This window comes from Zootoca vivipara, chromosome 1 (assembly GCF_963506605.1).
Source record: "Zootoca vivipara chromosome 1, rZooViv1.1, whole genome shotgun sequence".
Classification (NCBI taxonomy): domain Eukaryota; kingdom Metazoa; phylum Chordata; class Lepidosauria; order Squamata; family Lacertidae; genus Zootoca; species Zootoca vivipara.
This window is the reverse complement of record NC_083276.1, coordinates 9,131,246-9,153,599: the sequence shown is the minus strand read 5'-3', so window position 1 is coordinate 9,153,599 and position 22,354 is coordinate 9,131,246. Positions and strand designations below refer to the sequence as shown.

At 46.0% G+C, this 22,354-nt stretch overlaps 1 protein-coding gene across 1 annotated transcript in view; it reads left to right on the top strand.

Annotated features, from left to right (window-relative positions):
• KCNH5 (potassium voltage-gated channel subfamily H member 5) overlaps positions 1 to 22,354 on the top strand; it is a 178,340-nt gene that overhangs the window by 34,239 nt on the left and 121,747 nt on the right. Inside the window, exons 5-6 of the mRNA XM_035116477.2 lie at positions 6,217 to 6,332; positions 6,766 to 7,158. Coding sequence (XP_034972368.2) covers positions 6,217 to 6,332; positions 6,766 to 7,158 — 509 coding nt within the window. The remainder of the gene's footprint in view (positions 1 to 6,216; positions 6,333 to 6,765; positions 7,159 to 22,354) is intronic.

The window sequence follows — 22,354 nt, the reverse complement described above, 5'->3', positions numbered from 1 at the left end:
AGCTGCACTGGCTCCCGGTGGAGTACAGGATCAGGTTTAAGGTGCTGGTTTTAACCTTTAAAGCCCTATACTGCCTAGAACCCTCGTACCTATGGGACCGCCTCTCCTGGCATGCCCCATAGAGGACCTTAAGGTCTGCAAATAATAACACCCTGAAGATCCCAGGCCCCAGGGAGATTAGACTGGCGTCAACCAGAGTCAGGGCCTTTTCGGCCATGGCCCCAGCTTGGTGGAACGCTCTCTCACAAGAGACTAGGGCCTTGCGGGATTTGACATTTAATAATAATAATCCCATGATCCCCAGCTAACAGGACCAGTGGTCAGGGATGATGGGAATTGTAGTCCAAAACATCTGGAGGGCCGAAGTTTGGGGATGCCTGCCCTAAACGGCCTCGGTCCTATATACCTGAAGGAGTGTCTCCACCCCCATTGTTCAGCCCAGCCACTGAGATCCAGCGCCGAGGGTCTTCTGGCGGTTCCCTCACTGCGAGAAGCAAAGCTACAGGGAACCAGGGAAAGGGCCTTCTCGGTAGTGGCACCCGCCCTGTGGAACGCCCTTCCATCGGAGGTAAAGGAGATAAACAACTACCTGACATTTAGAAAACACCTAAAGGCAGCCCTGTTTAGGGAAGTTTTTCATCTGTGATATTTTAATGTATTTTGGTATTTGTTGGAAGCCGCCCAGAGTGGCGGGGGACCCCAGCCAGATGGGCGGGGTATAAATAATAATAATAATAATAATAATAATAATAATAATAATAATACATCCAGCTGCTTTGTTTATTTGTTTGTTCATTTGCATCCTGCCCTTCTTCATCAGAGCTATGTGACATGTCATGTTCAAGGTCCACAATCAGATCTCTAGGTAATGATAACTTCAGAGGCATCCACATTGGTGCAGTTTGGAATGATTTGGTTCACCATCGGTGTGGCAATCAGCCTAAAGCTAGCCAGGTTATTAAGGGTTAATCCTAATAGAATTGCTAGAACCCAGGGGGGAGGGCTCTGGCAGAGTATATAAACCCCACCCCTGGAGTCAGTGAGGAGTTGAGTTGAAGTTGGTGGTGGAAGTTGGTTAGTTGAGGTTGGTCAGTTAGTGGGAGCTTGTGAAGTAGTTGGTTGGTTATTTGCAGAGAGAGCTGGTTTAAAATATTGAGGTGGAGAATAGATGGAGGATTTTAGTCAGATGGGATACTGAGTTGTGAGCTTATTTACAAATATTTATTTAGTTGACTTTAGCGGTAATAGGCCGGTAATTTGTAATTAGAGGTAATAGGCCGGTATAGGAACATCTGTAATTTTGGAACAATCTAAGATTTGTACTGCAACCATTAAGCTTATGAACGCACAATAAAGCAACTTCGTTTTACTTTAACCTTATCCTGGTCTGAAGTGATTTTAAGTAACAGCTGATATTTTATTTTGTCGTTGGCACATCATCAATAGACCGTAAAACGTCCGGGGGTGATGTGCAGGTCAGAGTGACCGTGACAATCGGTATTCAAAATGGCACCATGTAGACAAAACTATCGGCTCCTCCACCTCAGGAACCATCATGCCAAACTGGGTGATGGATCTCTTGAGGGGCATCTGAACCAATAGAGTACAGACAAGACTTTCCAAAATAATATACCAGATTCAAGCAAACTCTGACCAGAGTTTATGGACACTTTCTAGCCAAGCAAAGACATTCAAGTGAAGAGAGTGATTTGCAAATTGTATAATTGAGCTGAATCGGATCCTATAGTTTGCATTGCTTGCATTGTATGAATTCTGACTGTATGGCTGTAGCCCTGCTTAGAATGCTTTTCGGTGCCTCTGTGTCTCTGCACCAAAGTGTGTCAAAGTGCAAAGCAAAAGGAACAGGATGCCCAGCTCAAGGCTATGAGCTAACCTTGTCTGGAACACAGAGAAAGGCTCATCAGCCTGACGCTGGAAGCTGCCATGCTTGACGCATAGTCTTACTGTTGAGTCAGCATGTGCTTGTGTTTACAAGAAGAACAGGATACGGATTTCCCTAATATGGACTTGAAATTTGCGTGCACACACTTAAAGAGGAGGGAGGGGGAGAGCACAAAGGAGTGGATAAAAGCCTCATGTAAAAAGTGTCTTTTTACTCTTGTCATCAGGAGTCTCTCTGTATATAGAGATTAAAACTCCAATCTGAAACTCAACCCCCGATGTCGTTTTGACTATCTTTTGTCCTTGCCTGGGTGCAACTTAAAAGGGACCCTTACTAGCTGATAAGGCTACACAAGAAGAGTGAGCAGCAGGCCAGTGAGGGTTGGGGCTGGGCAGGATTCCAACAGCCAAAGACAGAGGCATAGCTGCCAAGTTTTCCCTTTTCTCGCGAGGAAGCCTATTCAGCATAAGGGAAAATCCCTTTAAAAAAGGGATAACTTGGCAGCTATGGACAGAGGCCTGGGGGGCCTCAGTCAGCCCCTGGTCCTGAGCTTCTGAGCCCTGATTTAGAGCTTTAAAGGGCAGAACCAGCACCTTGAAATGAGCCCAGGAAAAAATCTAGAGCTAACAATTTTAACGGAACATTAATGTTATGTGATATAATGAATGGACTTCCTTCAGGACTCTTACAATGGTGGCAAAGAAGGTTGCTGTTTTTTTGGAGGTAGCTGATGGCTGAATGACCCTTCAGCTCTCAAAGACAGATGCCCAGATTGATTTTCATTGTTCTGGATCAGGTCTCCTCAGGCTTCCTGGCCCTGGAACACTCCATAATCAGGATAATCAGAGGAGAAACCAATGGAAAGGCATACTTTATGTTTCGGACTGGGAGTCAGGACGACACAATTACAAAACTGCTCTATTGATTTTTGGCAAGTGAGGGCATTTTGTTTTCATTAGCTTAAATGAACAAGAAGGCTGGAAGCACAGTCTTTCGCCCTGTGTCCTGCCAAGCCACTGCACAAGAAGTCGTTTTCGGAAGGCTCATTGATTTGGAGGGGGACGAATGAACAGTACAGGCTCCAGTCCGTGGGAGAAAAAAAGTTCTTCCCTCCCGAAGGCTAGAATGATTCCATGCTTCTGCAGTTGCTTCAGAAGCCTCAGAGTGGTACCACATCAAGGCCTTGTCCCAAACATCTCTGTGCAGAAGGCCCTGATTAATGTGTCTGAGCAGCCAAAACGCTAAATGAATGTTGAGGAAATATTCCTTTTCTGCTTGAAGAAGTTAACCGCATCAGTGGTGCTCCACCACTGCCAGAGAAGAGCCTTAGGGCTTAGCAGTTGCTGAAGTCTGATGTGAGGGATGGAGTTTGATCCCACAAGCAGCAGTGATGGCCACCAGCTTTTAAAAATAGGATTAGACAAATTCATGGGGAGCAAGCCCATCAGTGGCTTCTAACCCTGAGGGATATACTTTACTTCTGGGAGGTAGATATGATAGCTATCTTCAACCACAATTTAAGAAGGATATTTACAAGCTGGAATGTGTGCAGAGGAAGGCAACCAAGATGATCAAGGGTCTGGAAATCATTCAGAGGAATGGTTGAAGGAACTGGGTATGTTTAGCCCAGAAAAGAGGAGGCTGAGAGGAGATATGACGGAACAAGCTTGTATCCTGCTATTCCAGAGGGTAGGACCCAAACTAATAGATTCAAGTTAAAAGAAAGGAGATTCCAAATAAATTAGGATGAACTTTCTGACAGCAAGAACTGTTCAGCAATGAAATGGGTTATCTCAGAAGTTGGGCTGTCCTTCCTTGGAGGTTTTTAAACAGAGATTGGATGGTCGTCTGTCAGGGATTAATGATCCTTGGGGATCCTTCCAGCTCTTCAATTCCATGATTCTGTGATTCTATGAAAATATATCAGTAACAGTAATAACACTTACCTGCAGCACCCAGTGTTGCATTTCCATGGTGGAAGTGGGGTATTTTGCATGCAGAAAAAGAGTTCCTCTTGAACTTTCAGAATTAGCACCTGTATTTTCTTTTCTCTCTCTTCCTTCCCTGTCCTAGTCCCCAAACCCATCTATCCTCCCTGCCCCATTATCCATTTTGTGTTATGTTTTAGATTGTTAAATCTGCAAGCAGGGACCATAGTGTTTTCATTGATTGTATGCAACCCACCCTGGGAGCTTAACTGGCTGAAATGCTTGGTACGAGTTCTCTTAATCAAGTGAACCAAACAAATGAAGGGAATCCATTCCTTCCGTTTTCCTGTCACCTTAAGCAGCCCAAGGTTCTTAATTCTCCTTTTTTAAAATAGGTTATTCTGTATTCAGTAAGCACTAGCTCTGCTGAATGACCAAAGAGGAAAGGGTCAGGCAAAAGCATGTTCTATCGTTTTGAGTACAAAGAGGAGGAAATAAAATATTAAAAGCTTTAATCTGATCACTATGCAGATTAATGACCTAAACTTCTGGGAATAAGTATTGACTGACTGACCATCTGCCATCAGAAATTCGAAATAGCTGACTAAGCTGAGATAATTCAGATAAATGTAGCAGTCATAAACAGCATACAAATATTGCCCTGCAGCAAGGGAACAACCACCCTCTTCCTGTAATCCATGGTTGGGGGGACATTTTACACCCCAAAGGACCTGTTCGCTCATGTACCACCCTTCCATACTGGGGTGGGCGGGGCCAGAAGCAAAACTGGGTGGAGCAACAGATACCATTTTGTTCAGTAGGCTAACATGGAAAAGGGAAGAAGCTTTGTTTTTTCCTGCTCTGGACGGTAGGACTCAAACCAATGGCCTTACACAAGGAAGGAGATTCCGACTAAACATCAGGAAGAACTTTCTGACAGTGAGTGCAGTTTGACAGTGGAACAGTCTCCCTTAGGAGGTGGTGGACTCTCCTTCCTGGGAGGTTTTTCAGCAGAGGTTGGGTGGCCACCTGTCATGGATGATCTAGTTGAGATTCCTGCATTGCAGGGGGTTGGACTAGATGACCCTTGGGGTCCCTTCCAACTCTGGAGTCTACAAGTCTATGATTCTAGCCACACCATAGGTAGTGCCAGAGAAGGAGGGCCAAGCACCCCCCACAAACAAAGAGCTTGCCTGCCCACTTGCCCCCCCCCATTTCTGAACTCTTGCCATTAATATGTCACCCACCTACAAATATACTTTGCCCATTCTGCTCCTGCCCAGATTTTTTTGTTTCTGGTGCCACCACTTGGCTTGGATGGAGTCTGAAGGCTTGTTAGAGAGGCCTGGGGTTTGGGCTGCAATTTGGCCCTGGACCTGAGGTTCCCCACTCCTGCTATAATAGCAGGGTAGTTACTCTCTGTTAACCTTCCATCCTAGACTCTACAAGCATCAAATCTAGTCCTAGCAAGGCTGGACCATTCACGGCATGCCTTGGAGGGGTGTCTCAGATGCTGATCTTATATAGTTGCTGAGCTAGGGTACCCTTTGCCCCTTCTTCTTTCCAGCTCTCAATACGATTGTCTTCTGTTTGTTCTCCTTTATGTTGGTTGAACCCCTGCAACTGCACAGTAGGATTTAAAACTCTTAAGGAAAAGAATTTTCCTTAAAATTCAAAACCAGTGTGGTGTAGTGGTTAAGAGTGGTAGACTCGTAATCTGGTGAACCGGGTTCGCTTCCCCGCTCCTCCACATGCAGCTGCTGGGTGACCTTGGGTCACACTTCTTTGAAGTCTCTCAGCCCCACCCACCTCACAGGGTGTCTGTTGTGGGGGAGGAGGGGAAAGGAGATTGTTAGCCGCTTTGAGACTCCTTCGGGTAGTGATAAAGCGGGATATCAAATCCAAACTCTTCTTCTTCTTCTTCTTCTTCTTCTTCTTCTTCTTCTTCTTCTTCTTCTTCTTCTTCTTCGACCCATGTCCAGTTGGCTTTTTATTGCCCAAGGAGACTGATGGAATTCATCGCTCATGGTCTCTTCCTGCATAATAGCTCACTGAAAGAACCCCCAACATTTAGTTGGATTCATTCTATGGTCTATTCTGCAGGCACTGATGAATTATCCCTTAAACCCAGTGTGTGGATGGGGGAAAGATGATCAGGAAGAAAAGCTTTTCAGTTCATCAGACAATTTTTAAAACCAATTTAATCCTACCTATAGATTGGCTAAACATTGCAGACCTTAACGTTCTACCATGGACTGTAGGAATAGCAGTTGGATACCATTGCTGACATTGGGACATTGCTGTGACCACTATGTTCTGAATGAGAAGATGACCAATGGCCATTGCCAACCAGTGAACCTCACCATGTTCCCTTCCTCTTTGCAGGCTGGACAAAGTTTGCTCGATTGACACGAGCCTTGACGAACAGTCGGAGTGTTCTGCAGCAGCTAACGCCTATGAACAAAGCCGAGGTGGTCCATAAACACTCACGGTTAGCTGAAGTAAGTGTCAAACAAATGCTCTCCTCTCCTGATCTGAAACAGTGTGTGTGTGTGTGTGTGTGTGTGTGTGTGTGTGTGTGTGTGTGTGTGTAACATTGCAGACAGAAAGAACCACCAGCCAAAGTTTCAGGTATAAGCTGGAGGAACACTTTCCTTTCCCAGGAGGAAAAGACCTCGTTGAGATGGAAGCAACACCAAGAAAGAGAGATAGAGACAAAGCTTTGATTGTTCTAGGATGGTGAAAGAAGTGGCTTTCTAGGATTTGAGGCAAGGGACATTCCCAATGCTACCTGGAGATGCCAGGGATTGAACCTAGAACTTTCAGCATACTCTACCACTGAGCTGCCGTATTTCCTTGAATTGGGTTTGTGGCAGTTCGTGATATAATGAGCAATAACCAATGTGGTAACACCTGCGTATCTTTTATTTTAAGGTTCTACAGCTGGGTTCCGATATCCTTCCACAATACAAGCAAGAAGCCCCAAAGACTCCACCACATATCATTTTACACTACTGCGCTTTCAAGACCACTTGGGACTGGGTCATCTTAATCCTCACCTTCTACACGGCCATCATGGTTCCTTACAACGTGTCCTTCAAAACCAAGCAGAACAACATTGCATGGTTGGTTCTGGATAGCGTGGTGGACGTTATTTTCCTGGTGGACATAGTCCTGAATTTTCACACAACCTTTGTTGGACCTGGTGGAGAGGTCATCTCAGATCCCAAACTCATCAGGATGAACTACCTGAAAACCTGGTTCGTGATAGACCTTTTGTCATGTTTACCTTATGACATCATCAATGCCTTTGAGAATGTGGATGAGGTAAGCAATCTCAATCTGGTTTTGCCAGGGACTGCTTGAGGTTCGGGGGTTTATAATGTTCCAAATGTGGGTCATGACCAAATGTTAGCTAATTCTCTTGCACTGAAATCAGTGGGGACATATGAAGCTCACAAAATCCATAGTAAGTCGATGTAAATGCCACAAAATAGGGAGCAAGCTTCTGGTCTGCAATGGTGTTGGTCTTAAGATGGAGTGAGGGGGAAAGGTAGCAGAGTTATTAGGTGAAACTCTCTTAGGTTCACCAGTTTATGGGGCCCATTGGAACTGATGGTGCAGAAGGCTGGGAGGTCAACAGTAGGTATAGCCAGAGCCAAGCTTTTGTCCCCTCTCTGCTCAGTTCTACAAGGGAAACACTGAAACTAAGGAGGAGGAAGCTGACTGGTGGTGCCACCCTCTGGACTGGTTGTAAGTGGGAAGGCAGGCAGGTGGAGGCTGGTGGAAGGCAGCAGCCTGAGATTGGCGGGGCAGCACCCCATATGCCCAAATGGACCGCCATCCACTGCCTAGGTGCTAACTAGATTTTAGGTTACACCTTGGGATGCTGGCCTGAAGAAAGATACAATGACCCAGTTTGCATGTACAGTGGTACCTCTACTTACGAATAACTCTACTTACGAATGTTTCTACTTACGAATGGAGCTCTGTCCGCCATCTTGGATGTGGTTTAGATAGGATTTTTTCTACTTACGAATTTTTAGATAGGGTTGCTTCGACTTACGAATTTTTTCTCCCAGTGCATTCCTATGGGATTCAACTTACATTTTTTTTCTGCTTACAAATGTGCGTTCGGAACGCATTAAATTCGTAAGTAGAGGTACCACTGTAATGCAAAGCTAAACAATGGCTTAGCAAAGAACAACTGGGTTCCCAGAGCAAAGACAGCTGCTGCTGCTCTATTCCTCCAATCCTGCTGTGCTATCCGAGGCTAAGCCATGGCTTGGTTTAGCATTACTATATCTATTCCCAGGTTTGCGGGTGGTCTCACTCCAGACAAGCTATGAACTGTAACCAAGGTTTGCTCTTGGTTTTCTGTTTTCATGGGGAAGACAAACCATGAACTTGGTTTCAGATGTAACACTAAGCCAAACCATCGCTTAGTCCCACGTAACATGGCAACGGCAGGATTAAAGGAAGAGCCCAGTGGCTGGTCTTCTCAATGAACCCTTGTGTTTGCTTGTTTCTGCTAAGCCACGGTTTAGCGTTATTTGAAGACTGGGCCAGTGGCTGATTCCCCCTTTCTGAAAATGTAAAATCCAGCAGTTCTCAGGATCTGTCAACAGAATGAAACAAAGCAGGTTCTTTTTCCTGTAGTGTAGACCATTTGCAGTCACCCACTCCCTCCACCCTTCTGAGTAATACCTTCCCCCCACCATCTGACTATATATAAGCGTCTGGGGACTTCTGCTTCAGTGTATCTGAAGAAGTGTGCATGCACACGAAAGCTCATACCTATGAAAAACTTAGTTGGTCTCTAAGGTGCTGCTGGAAGGAATTTTTTTTATTTTGTTCAGGTTCTTGGGGAGAGAGAATAGCAGAAACCCTGTTAATTCTCATATTAGCAAAGCAGGATATTAATTTTAGACGGAACACCAGGTTAAACAAGTCAAAAGTGGCAAAATAAGGTAGTTTTACCCACTGGTTGGAGGGAACAGATATTCAGAATAAAGTCTGATGAAGCTTGCCTCACTCTTATATCTAAATCTGGAATCAAAATGAAAAACTGACAACAGCTACCGGTAAAAGCCAATCAACACGAAAACAACAGCAGTCAGGCCCAGAGACAAAAGCTTTTAATAAGCATATTATTTAAGCATTCTTTATAACACTACAGATGTCAAGCTTGACACACGAGCAGGACAAAGAGTAAATAATTTGCCAAATTAAGAAGTCTTTTTTTTTCTAAATGAAGATGCATCATCTCCTCAACATAAGGCATTAATTCATCCAGTCAAGTAATGTTTCATTTTTAATGCCCACCCTCAAGGCTGAGCTAAAAATTTTGCATTGCTTATCGGCACCAGATTTTGTCCATGCCAAGAAAACTTGGGTCTTTCAAACAGCAGCAAGAATAATTTTTGAAGGGTGACCAAGAGATGCGACCAAGAAACAGATCCATGATGTCTCCCTCGGGAGGTGATGGATTCTCCTTCCTGGGAGGTTTTTATGCAGACGTTGGATGGCCATCTGTCATGGATGCTTTAGCTGAGATTCCTGCATCGCAGGGGGTTGGACTAGATGACCCTTGGGATCCCTTCCAACTCTACGATTCTATGATTCTACTTAGGGCTGGAGCTGGGAATCTTCAGCCTAGGGGGACAGATCCAGGCCTTTTTATCTGGCGTCTGGGTCTCTTTCCCAAGCCACACCGCTTGGTGACCTCCCTCTTTGCCCTCCCTGGATGCTTTTTTTCTGCCTGGAGTGTGTCCTTGAGCTGTGACCATGCCTGGCTGCAGGATAGGGTAAGGTGTGTGGCTGTACCCTGTTGCTCCACCCACTTCCCCCTCAGGTCCCACCCACCACAGGCATGCAGTGCCCTGAAATTTGACCATAGAGGAGTCTGGCCCCTGAACTGAAAAAAAAGGCTCCTCTATCTTTGACGTAGGGCAGGCATGTCCAACAGGTCGATTGCAAGCTACTGTTCGATGGCGGGGGTGTTTTTGGTTGATCACGCTATTAATACAGTGGTACCTCAGGTTACAAACGCTTCAGGTTACAAACTCAGCTAACCCAGAAATAGTACCTCAGTGTAAGGGGAAGAGAATATAGGGATCCTCCTCTCCTCATCAAAAGCAGCTCCTCCCCAAGCAGCGATAGCAGTGAGGAAGCTCAGGAGTCCAGTCAGGAAATGGGGAGAGAGGGCCAGGGCTCTGGCAGCATTGGAGAGCCCCTGCGACACAGGAGGGAGGAAGAGGGGGGGAAAGGGGGGAGAAGGAAAACATGGAGCGTAGACCCTTTTTTCCTCCGGTTCCGGAATTACGCAGGAGAAGGAGGGGAAAGAGATTTGCTGTCCCGAGACTCTTATGTTGGAGGAGGTCCAGGGGCGGTCCAGTGCCGGATTCTGCGTCGGACTGAGCAGACATGTTGCACATACCCATCTCACTGTAAATAGCCTGCACTAAATAAAAACTGCTGAAAGACAAGCATGCGGAGCGTAGTCCCAAGAACCCCTGACACTCAGTTTAAGAACTTTGCTTCAGGATGAGAACAGAAATCGTGTTCCGGTGGCGCGGCGGCGGCAGCAGGAGGCCCTATTAGCTAAAGTGGTGCTTCAGGTTAAGAACAGTTTCAGGTTAAGAATGGACCCCCGGAACGAATTAAGTTCTTAACCAGAGGTACCACTGTATAAGCGATTCTGGATGTGTTCCCCCCCAAAATAAGCTCAACAACTCAGGGCATTCTCTTGGCAATGACGATGGGTAGATCATTGCTTTTTAAATATACTGGGAGTAGATAGCAGTCCCTTGGGAGTTGGGTGTGCCTGAAGCGGGGAATGCAGTGTTGCGTTGAGGGCGAGAACCTGCATGGATCATACCAGTGGCGGGGATTTCATAGTCATAGGGGGAATACCTGCAATTAACAAGGCATTTCCCATCCAGCCCTTCACCCATTGACACAATGTTGGATATCCACCCCACCCCCGCATTGCACATAAAGTGTCTGTTTGTCAGAACAGTTCAGCATCTACTTCAGCATCCTACGCCCCAGAAGATTATGCCAATGGCCCATCTCTCCCGTCTATGACCACCTTGCATAGATGGTCGGTGGCATTGGGTTGTCTACTGTGAGAACAGGATGCTGGACTAGGTGGTCCATTGGCCTGATCCAGCAGACTCTTCTTATGTTCTTATCTTGTTCTCACAGTGGCCAAGCAGGTGCCCACGGGAAGCTGACAAACAGGACCTGAGCTCAACGACACAATGCTCTTCCTGCAGTTTCCAGCAACTGGCATTCAAAGGCACTTACTGCATCTGGCAGTGGAAGTTGAACATAGCCATTCCATACCCTCCAACGTTCCTCTGGAGAAAATAGGGACATCCTATTTGGATACAGGTGGCGCTGTGGGTTAAACCACCAAGCCTAGGGCTTGCTGATCAGAAGGTCGGCGGTTCGAATCCCCGTGACGGGGTGAGCTCCCGTTGCTCGGTCCCAGCTCCTGTCAACCTAGCAGTTCGAAAGCACATCAAAGTGCAAGTAGATAAATAGGTACAGCGGGAAGGTAAATGGTGTTTCCGTGTGCCGCTCTGGTTAGCCAGAAGCGGCTTTGTCATGCTGGCCACATGACCTGGAAGCTGTACGCCGGCTCCCTCAGCCAATAACGCGAGATGAGCGCCGCAACCCCAGAGTCGGTCACGACTGGACCTAATGGTCAGGGGTCCCTTTATTCCATGTTTATTTTTATACCCCATCCATCTGACTAGGTTGCCCCAGCCACTCTGCGTGGCTTCCAAGATAAATGAAAACGTAACAAAACATTAAACATTAAAAAACGTCTTAAGGAAAAGAGGGACATTCTGAGATTGCATCAGAAACCAGGATGGCTTTTGTAAACCCCCTAACTGTCCCTGGAAAATAGGGACACTTTGGAGAGTCATCCATTGCGACTAGTAGCCATTGATAGCCTATCTCCTGCATGAATTTGTCTCGTTCTCTTTTCAAGCCATCTAAGTTGGTGGCCATTGCTGCCTTTTGTGGGGCAAATCCCACAGTTTGACTAATATGCTGCGTGGGAAAGAGCCTCCTTTTGTCTGCACTGAATCGGCAAATGTTCGGCTTCGTTGGATGGGGTTAGGTTTTAGTATTATGAGAAACGGGGAGAGAGACTTCTCTCTATCCACCTCCTCCACACCTTGCATAATATTTGTACTGCAACAATGCCCAGAATCCACAGCCGTGTTCTACAAAGCAACACAATCTGTTGTTGTGGGGATAATTCTAAATACATATTCATCTTTTGGCAGCCTGTGATGTTTCCATTGGCAGCTGCCTTTGTGTTACCGCTAGGGCTGCATTGCTTAACTAACTCTTCTGTTCTAGTCTACAAAAGGCATGCAAACATACGCACACAAGCTACAAATAAACATAATTTGGGGAAAGAAAGAAAGAATGAAAAGCAGGAATGGGGGGGGGACCCAGAGTGTGGAAACACAGTCCCTGGAGGTGAATTCAGAGTTTGCATCCTAGAATTATAGAGCTTTATCATAGGTGCTTCCTGGAGACCCGCTTATCGAGCCTTCATCCTGATTGGTTTGCAGGGAGATTAGAGAATGTTGACTATTTAACAAACCTTCACTCTGATTTGTGGGGAGGTTAGATGACGTTGCATCAAAGTATGAGTTATCCCATGTGTTTCCTCATCAGTTTCCTTATCAAAGAAAAAAGCTGATTATTTAGGGGGAGGGGTTTTTGCGCAATCAACTGCAATTTTGCCACCTGAATTTCCTGGTAATTCGTGTGAATCCCAACGGAAAATAGCGGCAGGCTATGACTCAGCCAATGCGCAACCCTCTGGTGAGCTGGTGTAGTCTTGTGATTGGGAAGCACGGCTAGAAAGCAGGGGCTCTTGCCTCACATATTGACCCCACAACGGACACACAACAGTTTTGTTTTGTTTTTTTACATTGGTCTATTAAGTTTCTGTCCTGCCCTTCCTCTCAGAGGAGCCTAGTACAGCAAACAATTAAACCGCAAAGCAATATAATTTGCAGAGTTTCTAAAACACAACTGAACACACAAACACACAAACAATTTTATATTTGTTTTTAATGCTGATCATTGGTGATGGTGACAACAACAACAACAACAACAACAACAACAACAACAACAACAACTGGAACTGACTAGTTTGGAAGGGATTCTATGAAGAAGAAGAATGCATATTTGTTTTTCATTGAGAGCCAGCGTGGTATAGTGGTTAAGAGCGGTAGACTCGTAATCTGGGGAACCGGGTTTGCGTCTCCGCTCCTCCACATGCAGCTGCTGGGTGACCTTGGGCTAGTCACACTTCTCTGTAGTCTCTCAGCCCCACTCACCTCACAGAGGGTTTGTTGTGGGGGAGGAAGGGAAAGGAGAACGTTAGCCGCTTTCAGACTCCTTCGGGTAGTGATAAAGCAGGATATCGAATCCAAACTCTTCTTCTTCTTCATTGATCTGTGGATTTTAGCCATGTCTTAGCCATATTTTTATTTGTAGACAGTTTGGAGGGCCTTTTGACCAAGCAGTCAATACCTTTTCTAAATAGAAAGATCAAAGGCCATAATAGCGAAATAATTTCAATGTTGCCAGGAGCAGTATTTTTCAGCCATGAGTGAACAGTATTCTCCCCCCCCCCCCCACATTCCACCCAAATGTTAATAATGAGGGAGACAGACACACCCGCACCAGGAAGTGTATTCCACAGATGAGGAACTGCCATCACTAAGACCCTGTCATCGTGGCACCACCAGCAGAGAATGGCATTTGGGGGGAGGGTAGAAGAAGAAGAAGAAGAGTTTGGATTTGATATCCCGCTTTATCACTACCCGAAGGATTCTCAAAGCAGCTAACAGTCTCCTTTCCCTTCCTTCCCCACAACAGACACCCTGTGAGGTGGGTGGGGCTGAGAGACTTCAGAGAAGTGTGACTAGCCCAAGGTCACCCAGCAGCTGCATGTGGAGGAGCGGAGACGCAAACCCGGTTCCCCAGATTACGAGTCTACTGCTCTTAACCACTACACCACACTGGGTAGGGAATGGCTGTGGTCTAAACCACTGAGCCTTGGGCTTGCCGATCAAAAGGTTGGCAGTTTGAATCCCCATGACGGGGTGAGCTCCCGTTGCTCGGTCCCAGCTCCTGCCAACTCAGCAGTTCGAAAGCATGCCAAAAACGTGAAAGTAGATAAATAGGTACCGCTCTGGCGGGAAGGTAAACGGCATTTCCATGCACTACTCTGGTGTCGGTGTTCCGTTGTGCCAGAAGCAGATTAGTCATGCTGGTCACATGACCCAGAAAAACTGTCTGCGGAGCGGACAAATGGCGGCTCCCTCGGTCTGTAAAGCGAGATGAGCGTAGCAACCCTAGAGTCGTTCGTGACTGGACTTAACTGTCAAGGGTCCCTTTACCTTTACCTTTAGGGGATGGCAACCCTTTGGGCTAAGTGCCGCAGTGGCAAATGGAGCTATCATATCTTTGTAAGGAAATTTAGGTCAACACACTTTTGAAGACTCCTCACTATCTGGTGCACAATGTTACCTAGCTATAGAGAAATGGAGAATTGTGGCTCCGTCGTATGGAGGAAATGGGATTTGAGTACAGTACGTAGATTCAGAAGGGAAGTTCTGCAGTGATTTTGATGCCAGCAAGGAGATGCAGGTTTACCTGCCAGAAGATGCTGAGACAAAAAGATAATAGAGAGCTTAGAGGAATTTGGACGATCCGTCAAGTACTGCAAACAGTACAAGGAGGAGAGGAAAAAACCAAATCCGCGATGGAGAGCTACATTGACATGGTAAATTAGAGATGATTATGTGTAAGAAAGAAGAAATGTGAGGAAGACAGCAGAACTGTGTGGATGAATATTTTCACAGAAATGATGCGTTGTGCCAAATGCAGAGAGGAGCATTTATTCCTAATGACCAGTAGTGGACAGATGATGTTTCTGGAATAGCCCTACCATGCAATGACGTGGAGCAGGCTACTTCAGGTGGCAGAATTCAGAGGGCTAGGAGAAGGAAGAAATTGGTGACTAAAAGTTGCCGTGATGTTTAAAAGTGTCACCTCAAACATAAGGGGGGTGGGTGGGTGCTGCCCTTGAGGTAGCAAAGCATCTTGGGCCACAAAGTTCTGGAAGAAGCTGAAAATAATAATTGCTCAGCAGCTTTTGGTGACTAGAAGAGGTTTCTTTAAAGAGCCTTGATGGCTCATGGTTACTAGCTGTTACACATATGCTTGACCGGGATGAGGGTGGCGGTTGGAGAGAAAAAGTTGAATGTTGAAATGTATCAGAAAAGAAGACCTAGTCTAGTCAAAGGTCCTCCCTGTCATAGAGGCAGTGTGTACCTCCATAAACCAAGGTGGGTTAAAAGGACCCCAGACTACATACTTGATCCTTTAGGGGGAGAGCAACCCCACCCAGAAGAGGTTGAATATCACATCTTTCTATAAAGCATCCAACTATCTCAAAATACACTTTATCCCATACTACCTGTCCATGCATTAAGATGAGATCTACTTGGTTGTCCAAGCAGATACAAGATTTGGAAGCCCAGAGAAGGGCCTTTTCAGTGGTGGCCCCTCGCATGTGGCACTCCCTCCCTACTGAGGTGTGTCTGGCCCTGTCTCTTTACAGCAGGCATAGGCAAACTCGGCCCTCCAGATGTTTTGGAACTACAGCTCCCATCATCCCTGACCACTGGTGCTGTTAGCTAGGGATGATGGGACATAGTATTAGGCAGCTGGTTAAGGCTCACCCTTTCTGCTGGGCATTAGTAGGAGGAATTATCTGATTTAACAAATGGATTTGTTTCGGTTGCTGGTACTGGTATTTGGAGATTCGTTATGCAAATGTTATTTAAGGATTGTGCTATTCCTTGATTGTATGTATTCCTTTTATCTGATTTGCCTTTTTATTTTTATTTTGCAAACCACCCTGTCGCTTGTGCAAAAGGCGATATATAAATAATCCAAATAAATGAATCCAAGGCTGGCTCTATTGTTAGACAGAGTGAGGCTGGTGCTTTTGGCACCCGATTGGGGGGTCTTGTGAAAGGGCTAGTTATTTATCATCACTGCATTTTTACTGCCGGGGAACGGTGGAGTGACTTGTGGGATTATCTGCCTCAGGTGCCAAAATAACTTGATCGGCCTTGGACATTACGTACCTTTGTTGATTTACTGCAGGCAGAAAAAATGTATTGGGCAAGCCCTGGCTTCCTTGGCTGTTGTCTGAAGGAAGTTTCTGCTTGCCACCAGGTGAACAGCAACTTAGGAAGCCTGGTTAGGATACAGGAGACCAGTTCTCAGGGAAACTGGCTTCTGTTGCTGATTTGACGGATGTGCATGTAGCTCGCTTCATTTCCTCAGCAGCAGCTCAGGAGACCTCAGTTTATTAATGTTCCCTGTGAAAACCATGACAAATGGAAAACCAACACAATTAGCTCTGAAGTACTCCCATTTCCTACAGCTTCCTGAGAAAGTGTTACTTCTGCTTAAGCCCTTGGATGGAAAATTCATGAGCACTGATTCCTGTTTGCTAGAGAAGAGTGGAATAAATATATACAGGTGAAACTCGGAAAATTAGAATATCGTCAAAAAGTGCATTTATTTCTGTAATGCAGCTTAAAAGGCGAAACCACTATATGAGATAGATGCATGACATGCAAAGCAAGCTATGTCAAGCCTTCATTTGTTGTAATTGTAATTATTTGTCGTTAGGCGGGTCAATTATAAATGGAATGTAATTAATGGAATGTAATAGCGATGTTTATTTTTGTATTATTGTAACTATTTGTTTTATTACTGTGGAGTTTTCAAAAGAAAGCATTTGTAAAAATTAAAATAAAAAAATAAGTTGCATTACTGAAATAAATGCACTTTTCGACGATATTCTAATTTTCCCGAGTTTCACCTGTATATGGAGAACTTGTGGTGGACTCCAGCTCCCACCATTCCTGACCATAGACCATGCTGGCTGATAGGAGTTGGACTCCAGCAATGTCTCTAGAAGCTCCTTTTATTGTGGTACATAAGGATGTGGTACATCGTAGGTAGCAGCCTCAGACCCTGTCTGACCATTGGTCCTCCTAGCTAAATATTTTCGACACAGAGGCAGTAGTTTTCCAGGTCTTCAGGCAGTTCCCCCAAGTCTTACTACGAGAACTTCCTGACAGTAAGAGCTGTTCGACAGTGGAATTTGCTGCCAAGAAGTGTGGTGGAGTCTCCTTCTTTGGAGGTCTTTAAGCAAAGGCTTGACAGCCATATGTCAAGAATGCTTTGATGGTCTTTCCTGCTTTGCAGGGGGTTGGACTGGATGGCCCTTGTGGTCTCTTCCAACTCTATGATTCTATGATTCTATGAGATGTCAGGGATCAGATCAGAAACCTTCTGCATACAAAGCAGATGTTCTACCACTGAGCTACATCACTTCCTCAAATTTCAGCAGATGCAACTTTTCCTGTAAGCGGGACCAACACCCCATTTGCCTTCATCACTATGACACAGGAGGCCTCTCATTCTGAGATCGAATCTGTGGCTTCCTTAATTCCTAAATATAAGGTGGAGTTATCTAGTGAGAGAGGCACAGGTCTCAGTGATGTGTGTCTTCTGATTTCGTGCAACTCTTAATGCCATTGGGTGTTCAGAAGTCTACGATCTGCCAGTGCTAAGCTGGCGTGGGGTGGAGAATACTTAAAAAGATGGGATGGGATGAATATTCTATGGCGAGCCAGAGGGGAAGGAAAATTTACTTTGTACATGTTGCTCTTAGGCAATCCTCCAGAGAGAGAGACCGCAAAAAAGTTTGCAGAGGTAGCCTGGGGTGAAATGGGCCTGAAGCATTTGTTTAGAGTGTCTCAGTTTATGTAAGATTTAAAACCGAGCATTTCAGCTATAGGATATTTTAATTTGAATTACCCTTCTCAGACACTTCCCTCCCTCAAATGCCCGGTATATGTTAATGGGGGAAACAGATGTTGGTTGCACAATATTTAATTTCAAATCCTATGTGAGAGAGGCATGCTAACAACTGAAGGCTCATTCGGCCTCTGAAATGTTACAGGGGAGCATTGCCGATCCCTTGTCCCCCCTTGGGTATTGGGCCGCGAGGAGTGGTGTGGCGGCAGAAAAGAGAAGGGAGTTTTGCTCAGGGAACAAGGGAAACGAAGTAATCCTTTTGGACGCCGGCTTAGAAGAAAGCTGACGGCAGCAAAGCTGATTTGTAACATTTGCTGCTGTACACAGCAGGGAATTGGTAGAGGAAGAAAACGGCATAATGCTTGGAGCATCTCCAGAATGGTAATCAAGATGCAGCAGGGGAAGAAGAGGGGGAGACAGGGAATAATCCACATTCCAGTGCGCAAAGGGATTCTGCGCTGCTGGCTGAGCTGCTGTGAAGTTAGGGAACAGTGGGCAGAGGACCTATTGTTTCCGTTGGCTGAGCAGCTCAGGGCCTCAGAGAGAGTAGGGCAGGAAGAAAGGCCTAGGGGGGAAAAGGGGAGAGTGAAGTCAATGGAAGGAAAGGCAAGGAAAGGGGGCAAAGAGGTCAAAAGTCCTGGGCATTCAAGAAGCCCAGGGAAGGAGGGTTGGGGCAAAGAGAGGAGCAAAGGCTGGAAGGTGGCTGGAAGGAGGAGTTTGTAAGGGAAAGGAAGACTCAGAAGAAGAAAGGGGAGCTCAAAATCATGTACTCAAAGTCTTCTGGTCTTCTCAGACATTGGTGGGAAATGGTTGGAGGGAAAAGAAGCTGGATACTTTTTCTGGATACTACTTCTGCCACTGGTGTGATGTGCTCGTTGCAGTGAGAAAAAGCTTGCTGCCATATTTTCAACCAACCGTATGGCATTAAACAATCATCAAGGCTGGATATGATCGATGCATGGGTTGCAACGGCAAAGTGTTCCTTCTCCTAGAAGGGACCCCCGACTGCCTGCTGAATTTATGGAAGCGGACATTCAGTTTCTCTGCTTCCCATGCTAACCAGATGCTTCTGTTCTTCTGGAGCTGCGACCAAAGTTTGAGAGCATGCACGGAGGCTCTGCATGTACTGGAGATTCCCTGGTACTAAAGTATCAGTTGAACGCTAGAGCAGCCCAAATGAACCACAGGACAATGGAGAGTAGTGTTCATGGTGCAGCACTCCATCTACTTAAATTGCTGCCTCACAGCAGTAATACCCAAGGTCTCCCAGCTCTATGTAAATTCTGGCTCTGAGATCACATTGCTCATTCCTTAGGCTGGCCCCAAATTTGGCTTTCCAAAGGAAGGCCACTAGAGCTTTGTAGCAGCGGTGCATTTATAAGCGTAAGTGCACTTAATCATTTACCTTGAAATGAAATCTCTCTGAATGAAGGGGGGGGATCCTTGAATATGTATGCTGCTAACATTAACACCAGAAAAGAAGGATTAAAGAGCTCATGGGGCTTTAGGGGCTAAGCTCTTTATAAGTCGCTCAACTTGAAATGTCTCTCTCTGCGGGTTCATTTGCTTGCAGAATTTCCACCCGCTTATGATTTACGGCTCTCAGCAGTCATGCAACCACTTCAAGTGTTAATTGTGGACAGAGGTGGGCCAGGGAATCCTCAAGCTCCAAAGCCCATCTGTCCCAAAGTGACTTCTCTTTTCACACACATTTCTTTCTTTTGATTTGGCAGGTAGGGTAAATGGCTGGTTTTTCTCTTGGGGCTGGACTTGCCTCTTTGTGTCCCATTCTGTGGGCACTTGAGGGTTTGCATGGGAAACAGGCAGTGTCCAGTCACTAAGCAGAGAACGTTCAGGACCTTGGAGAGCTCCAAGGCCCCCCCCCCCCCCCCCCGCTAAGAGAAGTTGTCCCTGCAGGGATCCAGAGTCAATAGGGTCTGAACTTGCAGTGACTGACCAGGAATGAAACATTGGGGTCATAATAGGCAGCTCAGCAAAGATGTTGACCCACTGTGTAGCAGCTGTGAAAAAGGCACATTCCATGCTAGGGGTCATTAGGAGAGGTACTGAAAATAAAATTGTCAATATCATAATGCAATTATACAAAGCTATGGTGTGGCTGCACTGGGAATACTGTGTGTACTGCGTACAGTTCTGGTTGCCTCACCTCAAAAGGGATATTGCAGAGTTGGAAAAGGTTCAGAAAAGGATAACCAAAATGATCAAGGGGAAAGCTAACAACATCTGTGGCTTTTTACTTTAGAGAAAATGCAAGTGAGCGGAGACATGCTAGAGTTCCCTCTCTCAGAACCCTGGAAGTCATTGGCACTAAAACAGGGGTCAGCAACCTTTTTCAGCTGTGGGCTGGTCCACCGTCCCTCAGACCATGTGGTGAGCTGGACTACTTTGGGTGTGTGTGTGAACGAATTCCTATGCCCCACAAATAACCCAGAGATGTGTTTTAAACAAAAGCACACATTCAACTCACGTTAAAACACCAGGCAGGCCCCCACAGAGATGCATTTTAAATAAAAGGACACATTCTATTAATGTAAAAACATGCTGATTCCCAGACTGTCCACTGGCCAGATTGAGAAGGCGTTTGGGCCGCATCCGGCCTTAGGTTGCCTACCCCTGCACTAAAAAAAACCACAGATCTACATAGGGATCATAGAATTGTAGAGCTGGAAGGGACCCCAAGAACCATCTAGTTCCAACTCCCTGCCATGCAGGAATATGTAACTGTCCCATACGGGGATTAAACCTGTAACCTTGATGTTATCAGCACCATGCTCTAACCCAGTGTTTCTCAACCAGTGTGCCTCCAGATGTTTTGGGACTACAACTCCCATCATTCCTGACCACTGGTCTTGCTAGCTAGGGATGATGGGAGTTGTAGTCCCAAAACATCTGGAGGCACACTGGTTGAGAAACACTGCTCTAACCAACTGAGCTATCCTACTGCCAAAGAAAATTAGGCAAATTCATGGAGGATAAGGCCACCAATGGCTACCAGGTATGGTGGCTTTGTTCTACTCTCACAGTCTCAGTATGCCTCTGACTACTAGCTGCTGGGAGTTGCAAGTGGGAAGAATGCTGTTGGGCTCCTGCTTGTGGGCTTCCTCCACAGGCATCTGTGAGAACAGGATGCTGGATGAGCTGGCCTGATTCAGCAAGCTCTCATTAGGTTCTTAAGAAGCCTTATGTAGGCCAATCAGGGCTGAAGTGGGGGTAGGCTTTGCCTGTCTAGAGCATCTGGCTGGCTGGGTTAAAGGTCCCTCCCATTATTTCGTAGCCTTTGGGGGAGCCAGAGTTTCTGTAGGAGACTCATCCTCTGAGTTGGAGGGTGGTGGCAGGGCTGTGTACTTTAGCTGGGATGGCCCCAAATGAAGCAGTCTGAAAGTCGTCCTCCTCTGAGTCTTCTGCTGCTCATGGCAAGTTTCCCAGGTGGCCTCTTAGCTGCTGATCTCTAGCTTAATGTACTGGGATGAAAAACAGCAAAATGTGTGGGGCCTTCTTTTTTTAAGAAGAAGAAACATTGCAGACAAATAAAGGAGTTTCTGTTTTACTCCTGTACTGAAATAAACTCCAGTGTTTTACAGGTTTGTAATATAATTATCCAAGATTTTGACTAGACTGATTCGATAATGATGTGTAGAAAAGGGCAATTTAAACTTGGCATGGGAAGAAGGAACACTTGCCTCGTTGCTTCTTGCTAAATGAAACATCTTCAGCTGTGTTGAATCTCCTTTTTTTGCCGTGGAATTCTTTTGCTGGGGCGCTCCTGCAGCGAGTCAGTAATGATTCTGAATGCAAGAGCTAGTTATTTATAATTTAGACTGTAATTAATTACGAGCCCATGGCTGCCTCTCCTTTCACGTACAACTTCCAACATAAGGCATATGGTCACTTAAAGTTGAGAGAACAACAGCATCAATGGGGGGTGGGTGGGTGGGGGACAAAACACTTCTGTAAAGCAATTGCATGTGGTTGCGGTGCCGTCCGGCGGTCACCATGATAGCTAATTAGTCTTCAGTGGCTAGACATATGTTCAGTTGAGAACCATGTAGGAAGGCAAGATTATGTGATCTGACCATCTTCAGTTTTTCAGAATCTCAGAAGAACATAGGAACATAGGAAGATCCATGCTGGATCAGGCCATAGCTGCCAAGTACCCCGTTTTCCCCGGGAAACCCCCCTTTTTTACTTACCATTTCCCGGTGGTCCCCCGTATCACTTTGTCTCCCGTTTTTCTCCATTATTTTCTCCTGCCGGCGGCCATTTTTTTTCTTTCCGATTTGCCCTTCTATGGGCACCAAAAATGGCCACCGCCAGCTTCAAAAGTCACATCTACGCATGTCTGGAAGTGCATAGATGCAACTTCCGGTGTTGGCGGCGGCCATTTTGGTGCCCATAGATGGGCGGAGCGACACCGGAAGTTGCGTCGGCACACTTCCTGACATGCGTACAAGCAACTTTCGAAGCCGGCGGCGGCCATTTTTGGTGCCCATAGAAGGGCAAAGCGACACCGGAAGTTACATCGACGCACCTTCCGGTGTCAAATGGCTGC